The sequence below is a fragment of the Crocuta crocuta genome, unplaced genomic scaffold (genome assembly GCF_008692635.1).
Source record: "Crocuta crocuta isolate KB4526 unplaced genomic scaffold, BGI_CrCroc_1.0 scaffold139, whole genome shotgun sequence".
NCBI lineage: Eukaryota > Metazoa > Chordata > Mammalia > Carnivora > Hyaenidae > Crocuta > Crocuta crocuta.
The window spans coordinates 2,743,508-2,762,643 of record NW_027533258.1 but is presented as its reverse complement, the minus strand read 5'-3'; the positions used below and the strand labels follow the sequence as shown (position 1 = coordinate 2,762,643).

The 19,136-nt window shown below is 45.9% G+C and overlaps 1 protein-coding gene across 1 annotated transcript in view; it reads right to left on the bottom strand.

The window, feature by feature from the left end:
- Positions 1-19,136, bottom strand: part of SPECC1 (sperm antigen with calponin homology and coiled-coil domains 1) — a 193,578-nt gene that overhangs the window by 43,088 nt on the left and 131,354 nt on the right. The window contains exons 10-11 of the mRNA XM_077746558.1: positions 15,942-16,098; positions 11,688-11,790 (exon numbers count right to left, since the gene is read on the bottom strand). Of these exons, the coding sequence (XP_077602684.1) occupies positions 11,688-11,790; positions 15,942-16,098 (260 nt within the window). The remainder of the gene's footprint in view (positions 1-11,687; positions 11,791-15,941; positions 16,099-19,136) is intronic.

Genomic DNA, 19,136 nt, shown 5'->3' with positions numbered 1-19,136 from the left:
CGGCAACGTGGGTGTTCTCTCCAGATGCAAAATGAGATCTGTTTTAGGCGACACAAAGATTGCTTTTTTCTCTGACAGAGAAGAATATATAACTCCCAGCTCATGGGTTAAGAACAGGCTCAAAGATGTCTGGCTGTGCTTTCACAATGCCACAGCTATATCCCTTGCTGGCTGAACTCTCCTGGTACAAATTTAGAAATTATACGGATTCGGGTAAGTTCTCAAGTAAGTCTCTCGCTATCAAACACTTGCTTCTTGCTACCTGAAATCCAAGAACCAAACACGATTTGAGTAACAGAAGATACTTCTGAACCTGTGTATTCAAGGAAGGGGTTAGCCAACTTTTTCTGTCAAGGGCCAGATAGTAATTTTGGTCTGTAGGTCATGTAGCAAAAAGGGCTCTACTGTAACTACTCAGCTCTGCAGTTTAGGACAAAAGCAGTTATGGGCAATATGTAAATGGATGGTTGTAACTGTGTTTTATTTATAAAAACATGTGGCGGGCTGGATTTGGCCCCTGGGCTGCTATTGGCTTCTACATCAACCTGAGTTTGAGACTTAAATCTGGTATTGCAGGATCAGACATATATTATTACTATTTCAAATGGCAAAACCTTTGATGATACAAAATGCTCACTTTTCTTTTTTTAAAAAAATTATTAACTTCGAGGGACAGAGAGAGAAGAGAAAGAGAATCCTAAGCATGGTTCGTAAGTTTGAGCCTGTGTCAGGCTCTGTGGTGACAGTGCACAGCCTGCTTGGGATTCTCTCTCTGTCCCTTCCCCTCTCACTCTCTGTCTCNTGACTGTCTCCTTGTTTTGAAATGACATGGCAGAGATGTGAATGGAATCAACCCTACTCTCCAGGGCTTGAGAGCCCATTTTTTACGCTGTAATTCCTCAGGTGTTCTGTTCTGCCACTTAAAAATTTTTCTCAGAAAGGATCTGGTTTAATTAGTGACTATAATACAACCATATGGCCTTTTCCCTCAGACTTTCTCCCCCAAATTTATATGTTTGATACAAAGAATATATTTGGGTTGTGAATCATAACAATAAAGTGAACACCTGTGAATCCCACCTCCCATATAAAAACTAGAGTACCAATACCTTGCATCCCTCTGTTTTACTATATTGTTTTATTTCAATTTTTAATATACAAGGTAGTATACGGGTATGTTATTTTAATGTTTATTTATTTTTAAAGGAGAGAGAGACAGAGCGTGAGTGGGGTAGGGGCAGAGAGGAGACAAAATCAGAAGCCAGCTCCAGGCTCTGAGCTGTCAGCACAGACGACGAGGGACTCAAACTCAGGAGCCAAGAAATCATGACCCGAGCTGAAGTCAGATGCTTAACCGACTGAGCCACCTAGGACCTCACGGGTAGGTCTTTTAAAGGTATATTTGCGGGGCGCCTGGGTGGCTTAGTCGGTTAAGCGTCCGACTTTCGCTTAGGTCATGATCTCGTGGTTCGTGGGTTCGAGCCCCGCGTCGGGCTCTGTGCTGACTGCCAGCTCAGAGCCTGGAGCCTGTTTCAGTCTGTGACTCCCTCTCTCTCTGACCCTCCCCTGCTCACGTTGTCTCTCTCTCTCTCTCTCCTAGAAATAAATAAAAACATTAAAAAAAAAAAGGTATATTTGCTAAGATCTAAAATTTAAATTCCAGTTTCCTATGTGCCCCTACGTATTTCTTATCCATCATCTCCCTGATGCCGCACTTAAGCTCTTCTTATTGCCATTTAAAAAAATAATAGCTTTGGGCCCCTGGGTGGCTCAGTTGGCTAAGCCTCCGACTTTGGTTCAGGTCACGATCTCATGGTCACGATCTCTAAGTCCCACATGGGGCTCTGTGCTGACAGCTCAGAGCCTGGAGCCTGCTTTGGATTCTGTGTCTCCCTCTCTCTGCCCTTCCGTTGCTCGCTCTCTTTCTCAAAAATAAATAAACATTAAAAAAAATTTTTAAGTAATAGCTTTATTGAGATATAATTCGCATACTATAAAGTTACACCTTTTTGAAAATTTACAATTCAGTAGCTTGTAGTATATTCACAAGGTTGTGTAACCACCACTACTATCTAATTCCAGAACATTTTCATCAGTCCCAAAAGGAAGCCTTTTCTGTGACTGTGCCTAGTCACTCCCAATTCCCATCCCACAACCCCGACAATCACTAATCTGCTTTCTGACTCTGTGAATTTGCCTCCTCTGGACATGCCATATACATAGAATCATATAATATAAGGTTGGGTTTTTTTTTTTCTTTTTTTGCATCTGGCTTCTTTTTTAAAAAAAGAACAATCTTAAAAATAATTTTATTTGTTAAAAATTTACATGCTCATTGTAGAAAATGAAACACTACTGGAAAGCATGAATAAATTTTAGTTTTTAGCCAGAGACACTCACTGTTAACATTTATATAACATTTATACAAATTTCTTTTGATAGAATTGGAATCATGCCAGACACTTTTAGAATCTGATTTTTTACTTGATGTAGCCTGCATAATTTTTCCAGTGCCTTTACATATACTTGCCCAAAGCATGATTTTTAAAGGCTTTAGAATATTCCATTGTATACACATAATATAATTTATTTAATTGATTCATCTCTTGTTAGAAATCTGTGTGATTTCCAGTTGTTTCAAAAATNCTGATGGGGGTGGGGGGGAGGGGAAGGGGGGATGGGCATGGAGGAGGGCACTTGTGGATGAGCACTGGGTGTTATATGGAATCCAACTTGACAGTAAACTATGAAAGAAAAAAACAAAAAAAACCCCAAATGGTCTTATTTTAATTTTTTAAAGTTTAGTTATTTTGAGAGAGAAAGAGAGAGCATGCACACAAGCGGGGGGAGGACCAGTGAGAAAGAGAGAGAGAGAGAGAGAGAGAGAGAGAGAGAGAGAATCCCAGCGCGGGGCTCAAACTCACGAACCAGGAGGTCATGACCTGAGATCCTGATTACACATTGCCACATTTCCCTCCCAAGAGGCATGATTCATCTACACTCCCACCAATGGTAGAGCTCATCACTGAGCCTCGGTGGCACAGTTGGCTGGGCGTCTGACTTCGGCTCAGGTCACGATGTCACAGTTTGTGGGTCTGAGCCCCGCGTCGGGCTCTGTGCTGACAGCTCAGAGCCTGGAGCCTGCTTCAGATTCTGTGTCTCCCTCTCTCTCTGTCTCTTCCCCGTTCATATTCAGTCTCTCTCTGCCTCTCAAAAATAAATAAAACATTTAAAAAAAAGTCTCCCAATAGGGTAAGCCAAGAAATGGCATCTCCTTTTATTTGTATTTCTTTGATTATAAGTGAGACTGAACAACGCTTAGTTTACAATTTTCTTAGATAATTTTTGGCTATTTGTAACTATGATGCCTGTTAGTGATTAAAAAAAATTTTTTTTTAACTTACAGGGAGTTCATGATATTGAGTTTAAGAACCTGCAGCATTGAAGGCTGTCAGAGCCTGTATGACAGAGAAGGTATCCCAAACTCTGGGAAGACGACATCATCGCTGTGATTCCCTCGCAGACCAGGGAGGATTGCAAGAGCACCCAGGGCAAAGGTGGGCGTGACTTGAGGTACAGCCACTGTCTCCCAGGGCATGGCAAACGCCCTTTCTTTGTGCCTAAACTCCCGTCCAGAAGCCCAGAGCCCCATTTCTGCTTAAAGTGAACCCATGATCTGCTCTCTAGTCTGGCCCCGGCCCACACTGTCCCCTGCCCGCCACACCCAGCCGCGCACGGCCTGCCTTCTGCCCCGACGCCTGTGCGCTGTCCCCTCTGCCCGGGATCCCTTCTCTGTCGTCTCCACAGCGCTGGCTCTTCCTGTCATTCTGGCCTGAAGGTACGCTTCCCCTCCTCAGACAGGACTTCCCAATCTGGAGTGTCCCCAGTTACCCCACACTGTCCCTCTCCATGCAGCCCTTGGGCCGTCTAGCCCTGGCCCTTCTCTTTGCTGTCTGTGTAGACCTGGCTGCTGAGTGCAGTAGCCAGCAGGTGCTCGGTATATAGTTGCTGAGTATCTGCTTTTAGGAATCAATGAGTTTGGTGACACCCTCCCCATCCCAACCTTGGACTAACACTAGTCTGATCATCCCATGATCGAGAGGGACCTAACTGTCTCAGGTCATAGCTGGAAGTGCCCCCACGATGTTCTCCTAGAAACTGCCTCAAATCAAAACTGCTGGGAGCCCCCTCCTGAGCTGCTGGCCTCGGCCCGATGCCACACGACTCCTGAGGTGACCGCAGGAGTCCAGGGTAGTTACCGCCGCCCCTGCAGCCACAACCAGGTCTCAGGCAGTGCTCCGCGTCCCACCCCTCTGGCCTCAGCGCTTGTGAAGTGAAATGAGAAGCCCCTCAAACTTTGATCCAGCCTTGGTTAGAATTAAAAGATAAAATGTGAATCACAGTGCTATGTAACGGGATGATCTGGGGTAAAAACACTCTTCCTTTTTTTTTTTTTATAAAGTTTATTTTGAGAGAGAGAGCGCGCACATATGTAGGGGAGGGACAGAGAGAGAATCTCAAGCACACAGCACTGTCAGCATGGAGGCCATGATGGGGCTTGAACTCATGAACTATGAGATCACGACCTGAGCCGAAATCAAAAGTTGGGCACTTAACTGACTGAGCTACCCAGGCGCTCCCGGGGAAAAAGCCGTCTTGTTGACAACCTAATTTTCTTATTAAATTATGTTACTTACACTGTCTTAGTAAACATGAGGAAGAGATGGTTCAAGGGTGTTTATACACCAGTGACTACAGAAGGATTATGATGAAAAACACTAGTCTAGAAAGGGCGAAGGTCTTATTTGAGTTTAAACCATGGAGTTTCTGTTACTGTCAGAAATGTTATTTTAATCAGTTTCCTGAGAAGGAGTGAGGAGCGCCCGGGGTTATTCAACTATTCACCCAAAGTTTCTGGTTTAATCTCTCAGGAATCAAGCCTTTAACCATGAAGCATTCTCTGGCAACAAAGCTTATGAAAGAGTTTACAGGAAATAGCATTTACTTATCAACCTATAGAATATGTTATCAGAAAATGGACATTCACTGAAGCAGTAAATGAATTCCAGAGACCTGAGATAAATAACCCACTGTTCTCTCTCTTTATGTATGTATGGGGTAGATGCTTCTGGTTTGTCAGAAAGCTCTGGAATCATCAGGCCTATCCTTGTAGGGATTGAAATAGGGCCTCTAGGAAATCCAAATCTAACTCTGAAAGCTTGTCCATGGCGTCTGTGGGCCAGCTGGAACTTTCTAGAACTACGGCGGTTGGCGCCCTGAGGTCCTACCAATACCCAGAAAACACCATGGGGGGCGCCATGCAGTCGTGAAGTCAACCAATTTGGTTCTAGAGTGTCCTCTGTCATTTCTCTCCCTGTCCTGAAGCCCTCGGACCTCAGCTGGGCTAAGGGTTGGTCCCTGCCTTCCCTTTGCTGAGGGACCTGGCCACTCTGATAAATGTGTGGAATTCAGCCGTAAATCTCTGCAAAGTCCTTATCCCTCCCAAGAAGCATGACCAGGCGCAGTCACCCCACATGTACAGGTGGCGCCCGGGCTGTGTTCCCAGGCTGCTGCCGTGCCCTGGCCAGTGGAGCCAACACTGGTGATTCAGCCAAGGTCAACGCTGGTGACTCAACAAGGTCACAGGGCAAATATAAAAGGATGAATTCTGTCAACACCCTAAGTCAACTCAGTCAGCTTGGGAAGGCCAGTTCCATCCCGGGGCCTCCAGGGGGGACCCCAGCTGCCACTGTGATGTCCGAAGTCAGTTCACCAGGACTTCTGATCCACGAAGTGATGAGCTAATAGCTAAATTTGCAGTAATTCACAGCAACAGAAAACTAAAAGAGCGGGGTGGCTGGAGTCAGGGGGTGACAGAGAGAATTTCAGAGTTTTTCCTTAGGGTCAGATTACTTACTCTTCTTAGATGGTAAACCAGTGACATCTTTTCTTCTTCAGGCCATCGGTGCTGTGTTCCTGTTGTTCACATCCACCGCGTTTCTATTTTTTTTTTTTTTAATGTGTATGTATTTATTTTGAGAGAGAACGCAAGCACACACACAAGTATATGCGGGAGGGGGCCAGAGGGGGAGAGAGAGAATCCCAAGCAGTCTCTGCACTATCAGTGCAGAGCCCAATGTGGGGCTCGATCCCACAAATCGTGAGAACATGACCTGAGCTGACATCAAGAGTGACTGCTTAACCGACTAAGCCACCCGGACGCCCCTGTGTTTCTAATTTTTTACAACACACAGGCTTTTGGCAAGTTGAAATCCAGAACTGTAAAGGGTTTTCTTAGGCGGAGGTGTGACTTTTCGATCTGAGGCTCTCAAGGCTGCCAGTATCTCAGAACCACCTGAGGCCGGGCCCCTGCTCATCCGATTGTAATTCCTGAGATCTAGGGTCAGGCCCGGCATAGGTATTTCATAAAAGCTCCTCTGTGATTTAATGTGCAGTCAGCACTGACAACCAGGATTGTGGGCAGCAAAATTCCAAGACACCCTTATCTCTACTCCCTGTGTCACGGGGCAAAAGGATCTGCCAGATGTAATTAAACTTGCTATTGAACTAGCCCTAAAACAGGGCGATTCTGAGTAGGCCTAATCTCATCAATGGAGATTTGCCTAAAAAACATTTTTTTTTAATGTTTTATTTATTTTTGAGACTGAGAGTGTGAGCAGGGGAGGGACAGAGAGAGAGGGGAACAGAAGACCTGAAGCAGGCTCTGCACTAACACAGCTAGCGCGATGCGGGGCTCAAACTCATGAACTGTGAGATCATGACCTGAGCCAATGTCACATGTTCAACAAACTGAGCCACTAGGGCACCCTACCTGAGGTTTCATTTAAAGTAGAGTTTTCCCCGCTGGTGACAGAAGTCAGGGATACAAAAGCGTCAACATGAGTGGGATGGGATGGCCATTGGGGACCAAGGATGGAGGGGGCCATGTGGAAAGAATCTGAGCAGTCTCCACTGGTGTGACCCTCGACTGAAAGCCAGCAAGGAAATGGGGACCTCAATCTTACAAACACAGGGAACTGTCACCAACCTGAAAGACACTGGGGGTGGATCCTTCCCCAGAGCCTCCAGGGGAGACCGTCGCTCAGCTGATACCTAGATTTCAAGCAACGTGGTGCTGGACTCCTGACCTGTATGAGCTGTGAGCTCCCAGGCAGGTGTTTTAAGTCCCTGAGTCTGTGGTAATTTGTCACAGAGCAAAAGAAAATGACACCAGTGGCTTTCTAAGCAATAAAAATAATTGGCCATTTCCAGCCAAACTATTTTTAAATTATATTTCCTGTGGGAGTGAACTTGAATATCACTTTACATATTTCTTGCTACTATAACACCACTCTAATGTTTTAATTTGACACTTGGAACCTGGGGTCTTTAAAACCTTAAAACTCAACCTGTTAAAACATGCCACAAGTTACGGATTCTAGCTTTTTTCCTTTTTTTATGTTTATTTATTTTTGAGAGTGAGAGAGAGAGCGAGAGCAAGAGAGAGCATGAGCAGGGGAGGAGCTGAAAGAGAGGGAGACACAGAATCCGAAGCAGGATCCAGGTTCCGAGCTGTCAGTACAGAGCCCGATGCGGGGCTCGAGCCCACGAACTGTGAGATCATGACCTGAGCTGCAGTTGAACATTTAACTGACTGAGCCACCCAGACGCCCCTAGCTTTTGAGAGGGAGGTGAGATATGGTAATCCTCCACCTGTGCCTTCAACCAAATAACTCACCAGGGCTGGCCACACTGGCCAGGGCACGGCAGGGCTCTGGGAACACAGTCACGGTGCCACCTGCAGATATGGGGTGGCTGCGCCTGGTCATGCTTCTTGGGAGGGATGAGGACTTTGCAGAGATTTACAGCTGAATTCCACACATTTATCAGAGTGGCCAGGTCCCTCAACTAAGGGACGGCAGTGATCATCCCTAGTTGAGCNAGCGCCACTAGAGTAGAAATTCTGTTTGTTCGTCCCCTGCTGAATTCCCAGAGCCTGAAATAGTACGTGGCCCTGAACAGGTCCCCTCACTGAAAATTCACTGAATTAATACAGGCAGAGTTTGGATGCAATCTCTGGTGCTACCTTTCGGTGGGCTAAAACAGAATGTTCTGTTATGTGGAAATGCACATGAGTACTGGTTTTCTGTCTTTCTAAACGAGCCATCTGAGCATTCTACAATTTATTTTTGGCTTCCTGAGTCGGAGAGGATGAGCTTTAGAAGGCTTAAGAGGCATCTCAGACAAACAGGTCTAGACCGAGGATATTTTCTGAGGAGTAAATAAATCAGACACATATGACTTCCGTTTCCCTCTAAACTTACAGAGATTTAACGATGAATGAAAATTACTCTTCAGGCAGAATGACCTTTGGGCTTTGTGAAGCATAAAATGCTTTGAAAACCAGTTCATGATGTTCGTTCACAAGACAAAACAAAAAAATCACTACAGTGGGAAATACTATTCTCCCTCTTGTGACGGGAAAGGTCTTACCGTATAATCTCGCCCTGCAACCTAATTATAACAACGTTAGGTGCCCAAGGGCCGATTCCTTCTGGAAATCTGAACTGTCTTTCGTATCCATCTAGCACTTCCCTCCATCCATTTCTGTGAGGTGGGGAAAGGACAGTGCAGTCAAGCATTAGTGGCCACAAGTGGCTTGGCCACAGCCAAGACCTCGTTCCTGGCCTTTGTCCGCTTCGGTCCTCTGTTATCGCTCTGACTCCCCCTACCCTGAAGCCTCCCGGGATTAGCTTTCTCTCCCCCACTCCTCACTTCTCCATTTCCCCGGCAGCGTGGCTGACATGCCGAGGGGCGCTGTCATTAGGATGGCCTTCCTTTCTGGGGTGGTTTCAAGCCCTGGAAAGGGCTGAAGCAGACAGTGCGGAGAACAGCCAGAAGACGAAACAATGGGTGGGAAGCAAGACTGCCCTCTGGGAGTCTCCATTATTGGTCATTAACTGGACTAATTTTTTGCTTTTTCTTTTTGGGTGGAAAATGGGNGAGACACATAATCTGAAACAAGTTCCAGGCTCTGAGATGTCAGCACAGAGCCTGACGCAAGGCTCGAACTCATGGACGAGATCATCACTTGAGCCGAAGTTGGACACCCAGCCGCCAGAGCCACCCAGGCGCCATAGGTATTGTACTTTTAAGGTTTTAGTTGTCACCCTCATGTGGGTAGATGCGCCACTAGAGTAGAAATTCTNGGGGGAAAAAAGAAAAGGTAACGTCAAAGACACAAAACACTTATGTTCGTGGGTAAAGTCGGGTTTGAAGCCCCGTGGCTGCTGCCATTACGACTATCCCAGCCCTGTTACTGCTTAACCAGCTGGGCTGGTTCCTGGCCAAGGCCTTGTTTTCTTGCTGCTTCTTTCTTTTCTATCCCAGCCACCCTGAAGCTTGAGGCAGGGGAGGGAGTGTTGTGGTGCCAGCATCTTCCAAATTTTTAGCAAAGTGGGGTAAGGGGAGAGGAAGGCAGGGCCTGAGTGGAGAATGGGGAGGAGAAGCCTATTTTATTTTTATTAAAAAATTTTTTTATTTATGTAATCTCTGTACCCAATGTGGGGCTCAAACTCATGATCCCATGATCAAGAGTCACATGCTCTGGCAACGAGAAAGAATGAAATCTGGCCATGTGTAGCAACGTGGATGGACCTTGAGGGTGTTATGCTGAGCGAAATAAGTCAGGCAGAGAAGGACAAATACCATATGTCTGCACGTATAGGAGGATCAGGAGGAACTTAACAGAGGACCGTGGGGGAGAAGAAGGGGGGAAATACTGGGGGAAAGGGAGAGAGGCAAACCATGAGAGACTCTTAAATGCTGAGAACAAACTGAGGACTGATGGGTGTGGGGGGGGAGTGGGGGTGATGGGCATGGAGGAGGGCACTTGTGGGGATGAGTACTGGGTGTTGTATGGAAACCAACTTGACAATAAACTATTTAAAAAATGCAAAAAAAAGTCACATGCTCTACCAACTGAGCCACCCAGGCGCCCTAGAGATGACAATTTTAAAGGGGGTGGCTATTTAATGAGAAAGGTAACACAATCCAACGTGTAGAAGAAAGCACTGGAGAATATTTTCATGTCCTCGGAACAAAGATTTCAACAGGATGCAAAAAGCACTAACTGCTGGGAAAAAGACTGATACATTGAGCTTAACTAAAATTAACAACTTTGTTCCACAAAAAGGTGAAAATTCAAGCCACCCTGGGAGGAGATATTTGCAATACATCTATTTGACAAAGGACGGGCATCCAGAACACATAAAGAGCTCCTAGAAGTAACATGGGAAAGAAAGACCATAAGGCATGTGAGACCTAAATGAGACCGCAGGGCACATCCCCTAGGGGACTACTCAAATGTCCAGTTAGCATACAGAAAAGTTCTCCGCCTCATCGGCTGGCAAGGAAGCGCAAATCCCAACCACAATGGGATGCCACTACACACTTGTGCAAAACAGGGATGACATGGAGAAACAGATCTCCCATTACTTGCTGGCGGGAGGTAAAATGGCACAACTGCTGGAGAAATCTGTTCGGCACCCTCTGCTGTGCCTGAATATATGCATCCCCGATGGCCCAGTAACTCCATTTCTAGGCGTAGATCCAGAAAGAACGAGCACACGTGTGTTCCGAGCGACTCACACAAGAACACACCGGCACTATTACAACAGCCCCGAACTGGAAATAGCTCATCCGCCTGGCAATAATAGAACGGATAAATAAATAATGGTATGATCCCACAAGAGGTTCCAAAGGGTAAAGAGAATGCCGAACTATAGCCGGATATACCTGAGTAACTTAATACTGTTTGAGAAAAGCCAGATGCAGGTATCATATGCATCAGATGCAATCATCTGATTGCATTTATGTAAAGTTCAAGTACAGGCAAAACTACTCTGGCATTTAGGGATTCCTGCTTTTTGTTGCAGCTATGAGGGAAAAAATTGAGGACAATGGCTTTCTTTGGGAGTGGTGAGGGGCTACAATTAGAAAGTCACATGAAAGGTTTGGGGGACCTGGCAATACTCCATTTCTGGATGTGAGTGGTGACTGTGCGGGTTTTCACCTCATAATCATCCATGAAACTATAATTTATATTCGAGGCATTTTTTTTGTTTTTTGTTTTTCATGTTTGTATATGACATTTCGTAATAACAGAGCTTACGCTTTTAGATCAGGTGTTTCTTCCTTGTCTAACCTTTCCAGAAAACAAGTACCATCCTGATAAACTGCAACTTGAAACTCAATGCAAACAACTCTTCAAGTAACAGAGAAATGCTGAAGGCATTCTAAGCAGGACTTTTGTATAAATCAGGAAAAGGCGCCTTCTTTGGGAAGATGGCTCAGCAAATGCTGTCTGTCTGGACTGAAGCAGCCTGTTAGGCTCACTGCTTGCGGAGTTTATATTTCCTCTGAGCAAAGAGAAAGGTGCCCCTTCCTGCAGGAGATGCAGACCTGGGCTGAGGTCCATGGTTTGCCGGGCGGAGCACTGACTGGCTCTAAGTCCTGCTCACCTCTTTGGGCACCACAGCTGGCCCCACTACCTGGCCCCTGCCTAAGAGAAGGGAAGAACACGAGCTCGCGCACTGGCCCGTCCAGGCATATGTGTGCCCAGGACAAATCCTGGCACAGGACTGCCGCCCAGAGCTGGGTGGAAGCCGGCCGACATGGTCACTCACCGCATAGCCTTCTGTCTTCTTCTGACACCATTTCAGGAGAGCATTGCGCTTGGAGCCGCCATATTCCCGGGCCAAGGCAGCCAGAGGGTCTCTTCTCTCCACACTAGTTAGAAAGAAGAGCACATGGTGAAGAGAAGAGGCTAATTTTTAGGGCTTTCAAGAAGGCAAGAAATAAAGAACTAGATTCTCGAGGAAAAGTCTAGGTCTCTCCAGTGAGATTGGAGAGAAACAACCAAATCAGTCATATTAATGACACATCTTTATAACGTTTCACGATATGAAAGAAAAATTAAATTGTACTGCTTGGCTATCAGAAGTCCATCTGTTGCTCCATCCATCTAGCCCTTTATTTATTTACTTACTTAAGTACAGTATCATTTTAATTAAAGACACTAGAAAAAACACTCTACGTGTCTCAAAGCTACACCCATATCTACGTAACCTATGAAAAGGAAGCTGCAAGGGCGTTTAAAAACACTAGATTGGCTGCTTATGGAGAAGTAATAGGAATGGAGATAAAAGGTAAAAATCAGTAAAAACTACTCAAAAGAGGGTCTTTGCACACTCTAAAAGTGGTACCCCTCAGTTTGTACGACATTAACTCAATTCTGAGCACCTGCATAGCCAAAGGAAGCGATTTTACTAAATAACACGGCAGCATTCTGAGAGCAAGACTTAGGCACCCTCTTCTCAATTTTTAATAGGTATCTACGTTAGTTAAAAAAACCTTTTTTTAAAAATGTTTATTTTTGAGAGAGAGAGAACAAGTGAGGGAGGAGCAGAGGGGGGGGGGCAGAGAATCCGAAGTGGGCTCTGTGCTGACAGCAAAGAGCTCAACACAGGGCTCGAAGCTCACGAACCGTGAAATCACGACCTGAGCTCAAGTCGGACACTTAACCCACTGAGCCACCCAGGTGCCCCTGTAGCACTTTTTATACTAGCAAATAACTGGAAACAAGCAGATGTGCATCATCTGGAAAACAGGGGAACAGTGGCATAGTCACACAAAGGGATACTATACAGCCCTAGAAACCAATGAATTAGGATGCATGCAATGACTCGAATGAACGGCAAAACAATTCTGAATTTAAAAAAAAAGAGAAAACCACCGTGTGTTTCCATTTATGCAGAGTTTTAAGTGAGAATTTAAATAATGTATTGTTTATATTGTTTGGGGGTGCAAGCGTATGTGGTGAAACTGGAAAGAGAAGGAGAGGACAAGATACAGAACAGTCAGACGGTGGTGACCTTGGGGCGGGGCAGGGAGGCAAGGCTGGCAGAGAGGGGCTGACAGGGGATGTCGATGGTAATAATAATCTTCTTTCCCTTACACTGGAAAGCCGATGTCCAGATGCATCGCTGTTCTTAATAGCTTACACCCGTTTAATATTATTGTTTCGTATCATTCTGACACTTAATGAGAATACTTTAAAATATTTTTAAGGAGGAAAGTGATGATTCCAGACCTCAGCAATCTGAATTAGGGTAGAGAGATTGTAAGAAGACTTCATCAGCTTGCATTAAAATTTTGCTGGTGTCATCTGATGACTGGTTTTTCTTGCGTAAACTCACAGCCGGGAGTTTCTGTGGTCAGAGCCACGAAGGGCCTACGACATTACGGTGACTTAGCCATGGTGACTTGGCCTGTGTTTACTAAGGGCCACGTCTTACTTTGTCATTTGGAACTGAATTTTTAGGTCTGACAAATGAGGAAAGACTGAAATGAAGGTTTGGCCAAGAGTTTCTGTGTAAGCGGACGACTAAAACATTTACTGGACAATCTTCTTAAAAAAAATGAAGTTAACCGGATATGGTGCCTGCGGCAAATTAATGCTAATAGGATGAGAACTTCCAAAAGAAGTTAATTTCTATCCTGTCATTCATTTGTTTCAGTGATGTGGACACAAAAATAAAACAACATATTGATTTCCACTAATTTAATCTTTCATGATGAAGGGTAGCCTATCAACAGCATACACACATAGCATTTTCTGTACACATTTGTGGCATAAAGGAAAGAGCAATTTCTGAGTAGCACTAATTCTGGTCCTTAAAAACAAGATTTGGGGGTGGCTGGGTGGCTCAGTGGTTGAGCATCCAAGTTCGGCTCAAGTCATTACCTCGTGGTCTGTGAGTTTGAGACCTACTTCAGGCTCTGGAGCCTGCTTCGGATTATGTGTTTCCCTCTCTCTCTGCCCCTCCCCTGTTCGCTCGCTCTCTCTCAGAAATAAGTAAGCATTAAAAAATGTTTTAAAAAACCCCCAAGGTTTGATCATTTAAATCTCCTGTGCAGAAACAAGACTAACGTGTAATATCTAGGTCTTTAAGTTAAACCTCTGAAGAGATATGACTTCATCTATTTGGCTCCAAATATAGGCCACGCCCAAAGATATGGCAAGAGCTGAACTTATTCAGACTTTTATAAAATCCTGTTGTGACACACGTAACGCTGAAGTTATGAGGTTTGCTAAAAATCCATTACTCCTAAAGGGGCCTGTTTTGTACACTCATCTATCTACCCACCTACTCGTAAGCACTGACTGAATGCAATGCTATGTGTGTAACACGACACGGGGGCGGGGAGAGACATCAAAGCGTGAGACGAGGTATTTATTGTCTACTAAAATGCAACCTAGGGGTGCCTGGGGGGCTCAGTCGGTTGAGTGTCTGACTTCAGCTCAGGTCATGAGCTCATGACTCGTGGGTTCGAGCCCCGTGTCGGGCTCTGTGCTGACGGCTCAGAGCCTGGAGCCTGCCTCCGATTCTGTGTCTTCCTCTCTCTCTGCCCCTCCCCAGCTTGCACTCTGTCTCTGTCTCTCTCTCAAAAATAAATAAACATTAAAAAAATAAATACAGTGCAGCTTCAATGGGGACAAAGGCACACACATCACGCAACAGTGCATTAAACACCCAAATGAGGCTATGACGCTGAAGGCAGAGAAAGGGGGCATCGATGTTACCAGGGTAGTCTGCTTGGCTTTGAAGGAGGAGGACTTAGGGGAGAGTGAAAGGGACAGAGGGAAGGCCGCTCGGGCCAGAACCGTGTGAGCAGTCAGAAACGTGCGTGTTGGTGGCGAAGGCTGAGAATGAAGCAGGCTGTGACGGCGTGGAGGGCAGGGACGATCTGGCACGTGAGCAGGGGAAGACTCCGCTGCAGAGAACCTAGGGACCAGAATGAGGAGCGTGGGTGGAAGTGTGCATGACGAGTCACGGGAGGTTTCTGACAAGGTCTGCACGGGATGTGCTCGGTGTTCTAGAGGCTGACTCTACGTGGGGAAGTAGCTGGAGGAGGCTTGCCGTGGCCTGGGTGAGCAGGGGCACGGGGCAGGCAGGAAGTGGCAGAGCTGTGACCGAAGACCGGCCTCTGGTGACCAGCCCTGCAGTCTCTGTCCCCTCCTCCCTGTCTCTCCACCCCTCATATCACCCCTAACGGGCTCTTTCAATGCTGACTTCAAAATGCCCCAGTCCTTCCGCCGCGCCACTGCTCACCGTACCGCTACTCGTCATCAGAAGCAAAATGCCACGAACCTAGTGGTTCCCCAATGCTTTGCCAAAAGGAGTATGGACCTCTAACCTTGGCAATGAAGAGCATTCACAACGGGACTCCAACCTGCCTTTCCAGCAGTGCTCTCCTAACCACCTGTCCGCCTCGCCGGCCAATCTTCACGTTGATATGTACGCCAGGGCCCCTGCCCTCAAGAAGCCCGCAGTCCAGTCTGAGCAAACTAAAGCACGCCCTGAGCCCTGAACATCAGGGGGAGCCTCCTGGCGAGGCCTGCAGGACCCCTGTGGCAGAAATGTCGCCTCCTCCCTCCAGACTTCTGGATCCAACTAACAACTCCCCATGTAATCTGCTTATACGTTTTTTTTCTTCTTCTTCTAAATATTTATTTTTGAGAGAGACAGCGAGCAAGCAGGGGAGGGGCAGAGACAAAGGGAGACACAGAATCCGAAGCACGCTTCAGGCTCTGAACTGTCAGCACAGAGCCTGATGTGGGGCTCGAACCCATGAACTGTGAGATCATGACCTGAGCCGAAGTTGGATGCCTAACTGACTGAGCCACCCAGGAGCCCGCTTATACTTCTTTCACAGCTCTTGCTTCACTTTGCACCGTCCTGTGGGGCAGGTACTATGTCTTGGTGGTTTTCATTCAGGAAAGACACGTAAGAAGGAAAGGGAGCACAGGGGATAAATCAGAAGGAAGCATACAAGGTCATCAGCCCAGTGATTTCTCACTGTTTCAAACGCGGTACCTGAGTTTGCTTTGTGGTTTCAAGCCCCCCGTGGAAGCGCTCAGCAGCCTTGTGCTCCCGAAGCCCAGAGAAGGGGGTCTGCTCAGAGACTCGAGCGAGGGGCTCTTGCGGAGGTAAGGGTCCGGTTTCAGGTCCTCACCCCTTCCCTTTAGAAGATCTGTGTGAACAACAACATAATCACCTATCCCTGAAGAAGAGAAATCTGGTCACCATGCTTTCTTCTCAAGTGCCATATAATTCTCACCTTATTCTCAAGTACAAATATAACAGATATAGATTTATAGATATAGTTTCTGGATTAAGTAATAAAAATGCAAATAGGGACACGGCATCTTCTAGAAAGGATTCTCCAGGCAGGGCTGACTCCGTAATTCATAGAGACTATTGCCGAATTGGCCCCCTATTCAAAAATTATTATTTCAGGATGGCACCCATGGAGCATTAAACCAAAGCCCTTCTAAGAGATCTGCACAGGTCACACGCCCACCAGGCCAGCCTGGTCCCCAACTAAAGCACTTTGTTTTCATCGATGGGCATCGGAGAGATAGAGAGAGTGAACTGGTAGGAAGGTGCCCTGAGTGATTTTCAAGTCACAGGTAAGAGCAGGCAAAAAGCAGAGGACCAAGAATGAGAACTAGTTTGCCAGAAAAAGAGCCGTTCCAGTCATGGCGTCTGGCTGGCTTACAAATAAGCAAAATTAATTCTCTGAAGGTCCCTCTCGGCTGTTCCATTAGAAGTCAAAACAGGTTGATGAAACAGGCTGAATCGTCCAGATGATGCTTCTTAAAGGACCACAGGGGGTATAGGATGCAAGAAAACTTTGAGACTGTCTGGTCTGTATTTACAGAGGCAATGGCAGAGAAGTGAGTGACTTGCTCAATGCCACACGACAGGCCCATGTGACCAGGCCAAGTCCATGGTCGCCTCCTATGACACCAGTGTCACGGAAGAAAACAATACTTGTACAGCTAAGAGCCACCAATTATGGGTAGTAGAGTGGGGAGTGAGGCTAATTAGCCTGGAAGAGCAGAGGAAAAACAGTGTTTACATCACTAGCGAGAACAAGAAAAACAGCCCATTAATCCCATTTTGGCAGTTTCTGATGACCTCAGTGTTGGCAAGGCTGGCTTGAATACAAGCAACTTTGACCGTGTAATCCTTTTTTAGTACGGTAAATAGAATCGTCCGGGTAGACAGGTGCCTGGTGGGGGGCAGGAGGGGGTGCTGACAATGAACTGTTTACTTCAGGGCAAGAGCCAGTGTGGCTTTGGCGTCAGTATTTATCTCGTCAATTAAAAAAATGGTTTCTTTATACAAAAGGAAAAAAAAATTTTTTTCAAATAGGCTTCAGGCCCAGTGGGGAGCCCGACGCAGGGCTTAAACTCATGACCCTGAGATTAAGACCTGAGCAGAGGTCAAGAGCCAGATGCTTAACTGACTGAGCCACCCAGGCGCCCCACTCCAAAGGAGATTTTAAAGCGGGAAGAACAGAGAAGACAAATATTATGACCAAAAACTCACCTGATACACTTAAAAGTGGTTAAGATGGTACATTTTATAAGTATTATACAGTCAAGTTATTCCCCATTTTCCACTACATGGGAAGTGTAGGAACTCAAATCGGGTGGGTTTCTAATACCTTGGTCTAGTCTCCCTCCATTTCTCTAGTTTGCAGAGAAATCATGAACTGCTCTACTGGACTCCCTTACCCTTTCTGTTTTTTCTCACTCTTCTGCTCTTAGATGCCATTTTCTTCTTCTTCTTCCTTAAAGTCATTATCAAGTCCTACATAAACTGCTATCACTTCTTCATGAGGCTGCTAATCAGGGCAATCAGCCGCCTCACTACTGAAAGGCAACATGGTGAAACGAATCAAAAAAAAAAATCCTATCTTGGTCCCAGAGCCATTCAGAATTGGGGGTGGGGGCAGTTATAAATCAATTAATCTCTTTTTTTTTTTAATATTTTTATTTATTTCTAGGAGAGAGAGAGAGAGAGACAGCGTGAGCAGGGGAGGGGCAGAGAGAAATGGAGTCACAGACTCTGAAACAGGCTCCAGGCTCTGAGCTAGCTGTCAGCACAGAGCCCGACGCGGGGCTCGAACCCACAAATCGCGAGATCATGACCTAAGCGAAAGTCGGAGACTTAACCGACTAAGCCACCCAGGCGCCCCAAATCAATTAATCTCTTAATTGATCCAAGATCTCTTGGATCTTTCACATGTAAAATGCAGGGCATGGGCCGAGGTAGTCTTCAAATTCTCAGTATCAGTATTTATCTATGTTTAAAATGCTCTTATTCCATGAAAAAAGAAAACAAAATGCAAACGTGAAAAGAAAATAAGGTGGTATTGGTGGTATGGTTAATAACTTTCCAGTGAAAGACCAAAACTTATTTCAGAAACAACTAGTTTCAGAATAAACCTGATGGTGTTTGTGCTCTAAAAGAAGTACAATTGGAATTCCTTTAGATTCACACCCTGTTACAGAAGTTTCGTCTGATGCTTAGCAACACAGGATTTCTATCTATGTGATCTAGATTTCTGGCCTTCTGGTAGGCACTGTCAAATAATTCACTTAGTATTTGTGTCCATTTTTTTTATCTTTTTTGTTTCCTTACAGTAGTGACCGGAGAGTCCTATACATAAATTTTTAGGTAAATACTTGGGGAAAAGCTTAACATTCTGCTAATGCCTCTTTGTTCTGATAGGTGAACTGATCCCAAAGGAGCAGACACTAAAGTGGTAACAGCCAGCACTTCCACAATGCCCACTGGACACGTGGCCATGTTCACTCAGCCCTCGGAGCGATCCGATGAGGTAGGCAGTATTCTTTTTTTTTTTTAATGTTTATTTATTTATCTTGAGAGAGAGAGAGAGAGAGAGAGAGAAAGCATGCACACAAGGGAAGGGCAGAGGGAGAGGGAGAGAGAGAATCCTAAGCAGGCCCTGTGCTGTCAGGGCAGACAGAGCCGGACACAGGGTTCGATACCACAAACTGTGAGATCATGACCTGAGCCGAAACTAAGAGTTGGACACTTAACCCACCGAGCTCCCCAGGCGCCCTGGACGGCATTACTTCTATTTCAGAGATGAGGAAATCGCAGCTCGGAGGGTGAAATAAGGGGGCCAAAGTTGGACTATAGGTGGTAGTGCCAAGATTCAAACACACTCCTGTGTCTCCCCCCCCCCCCCCC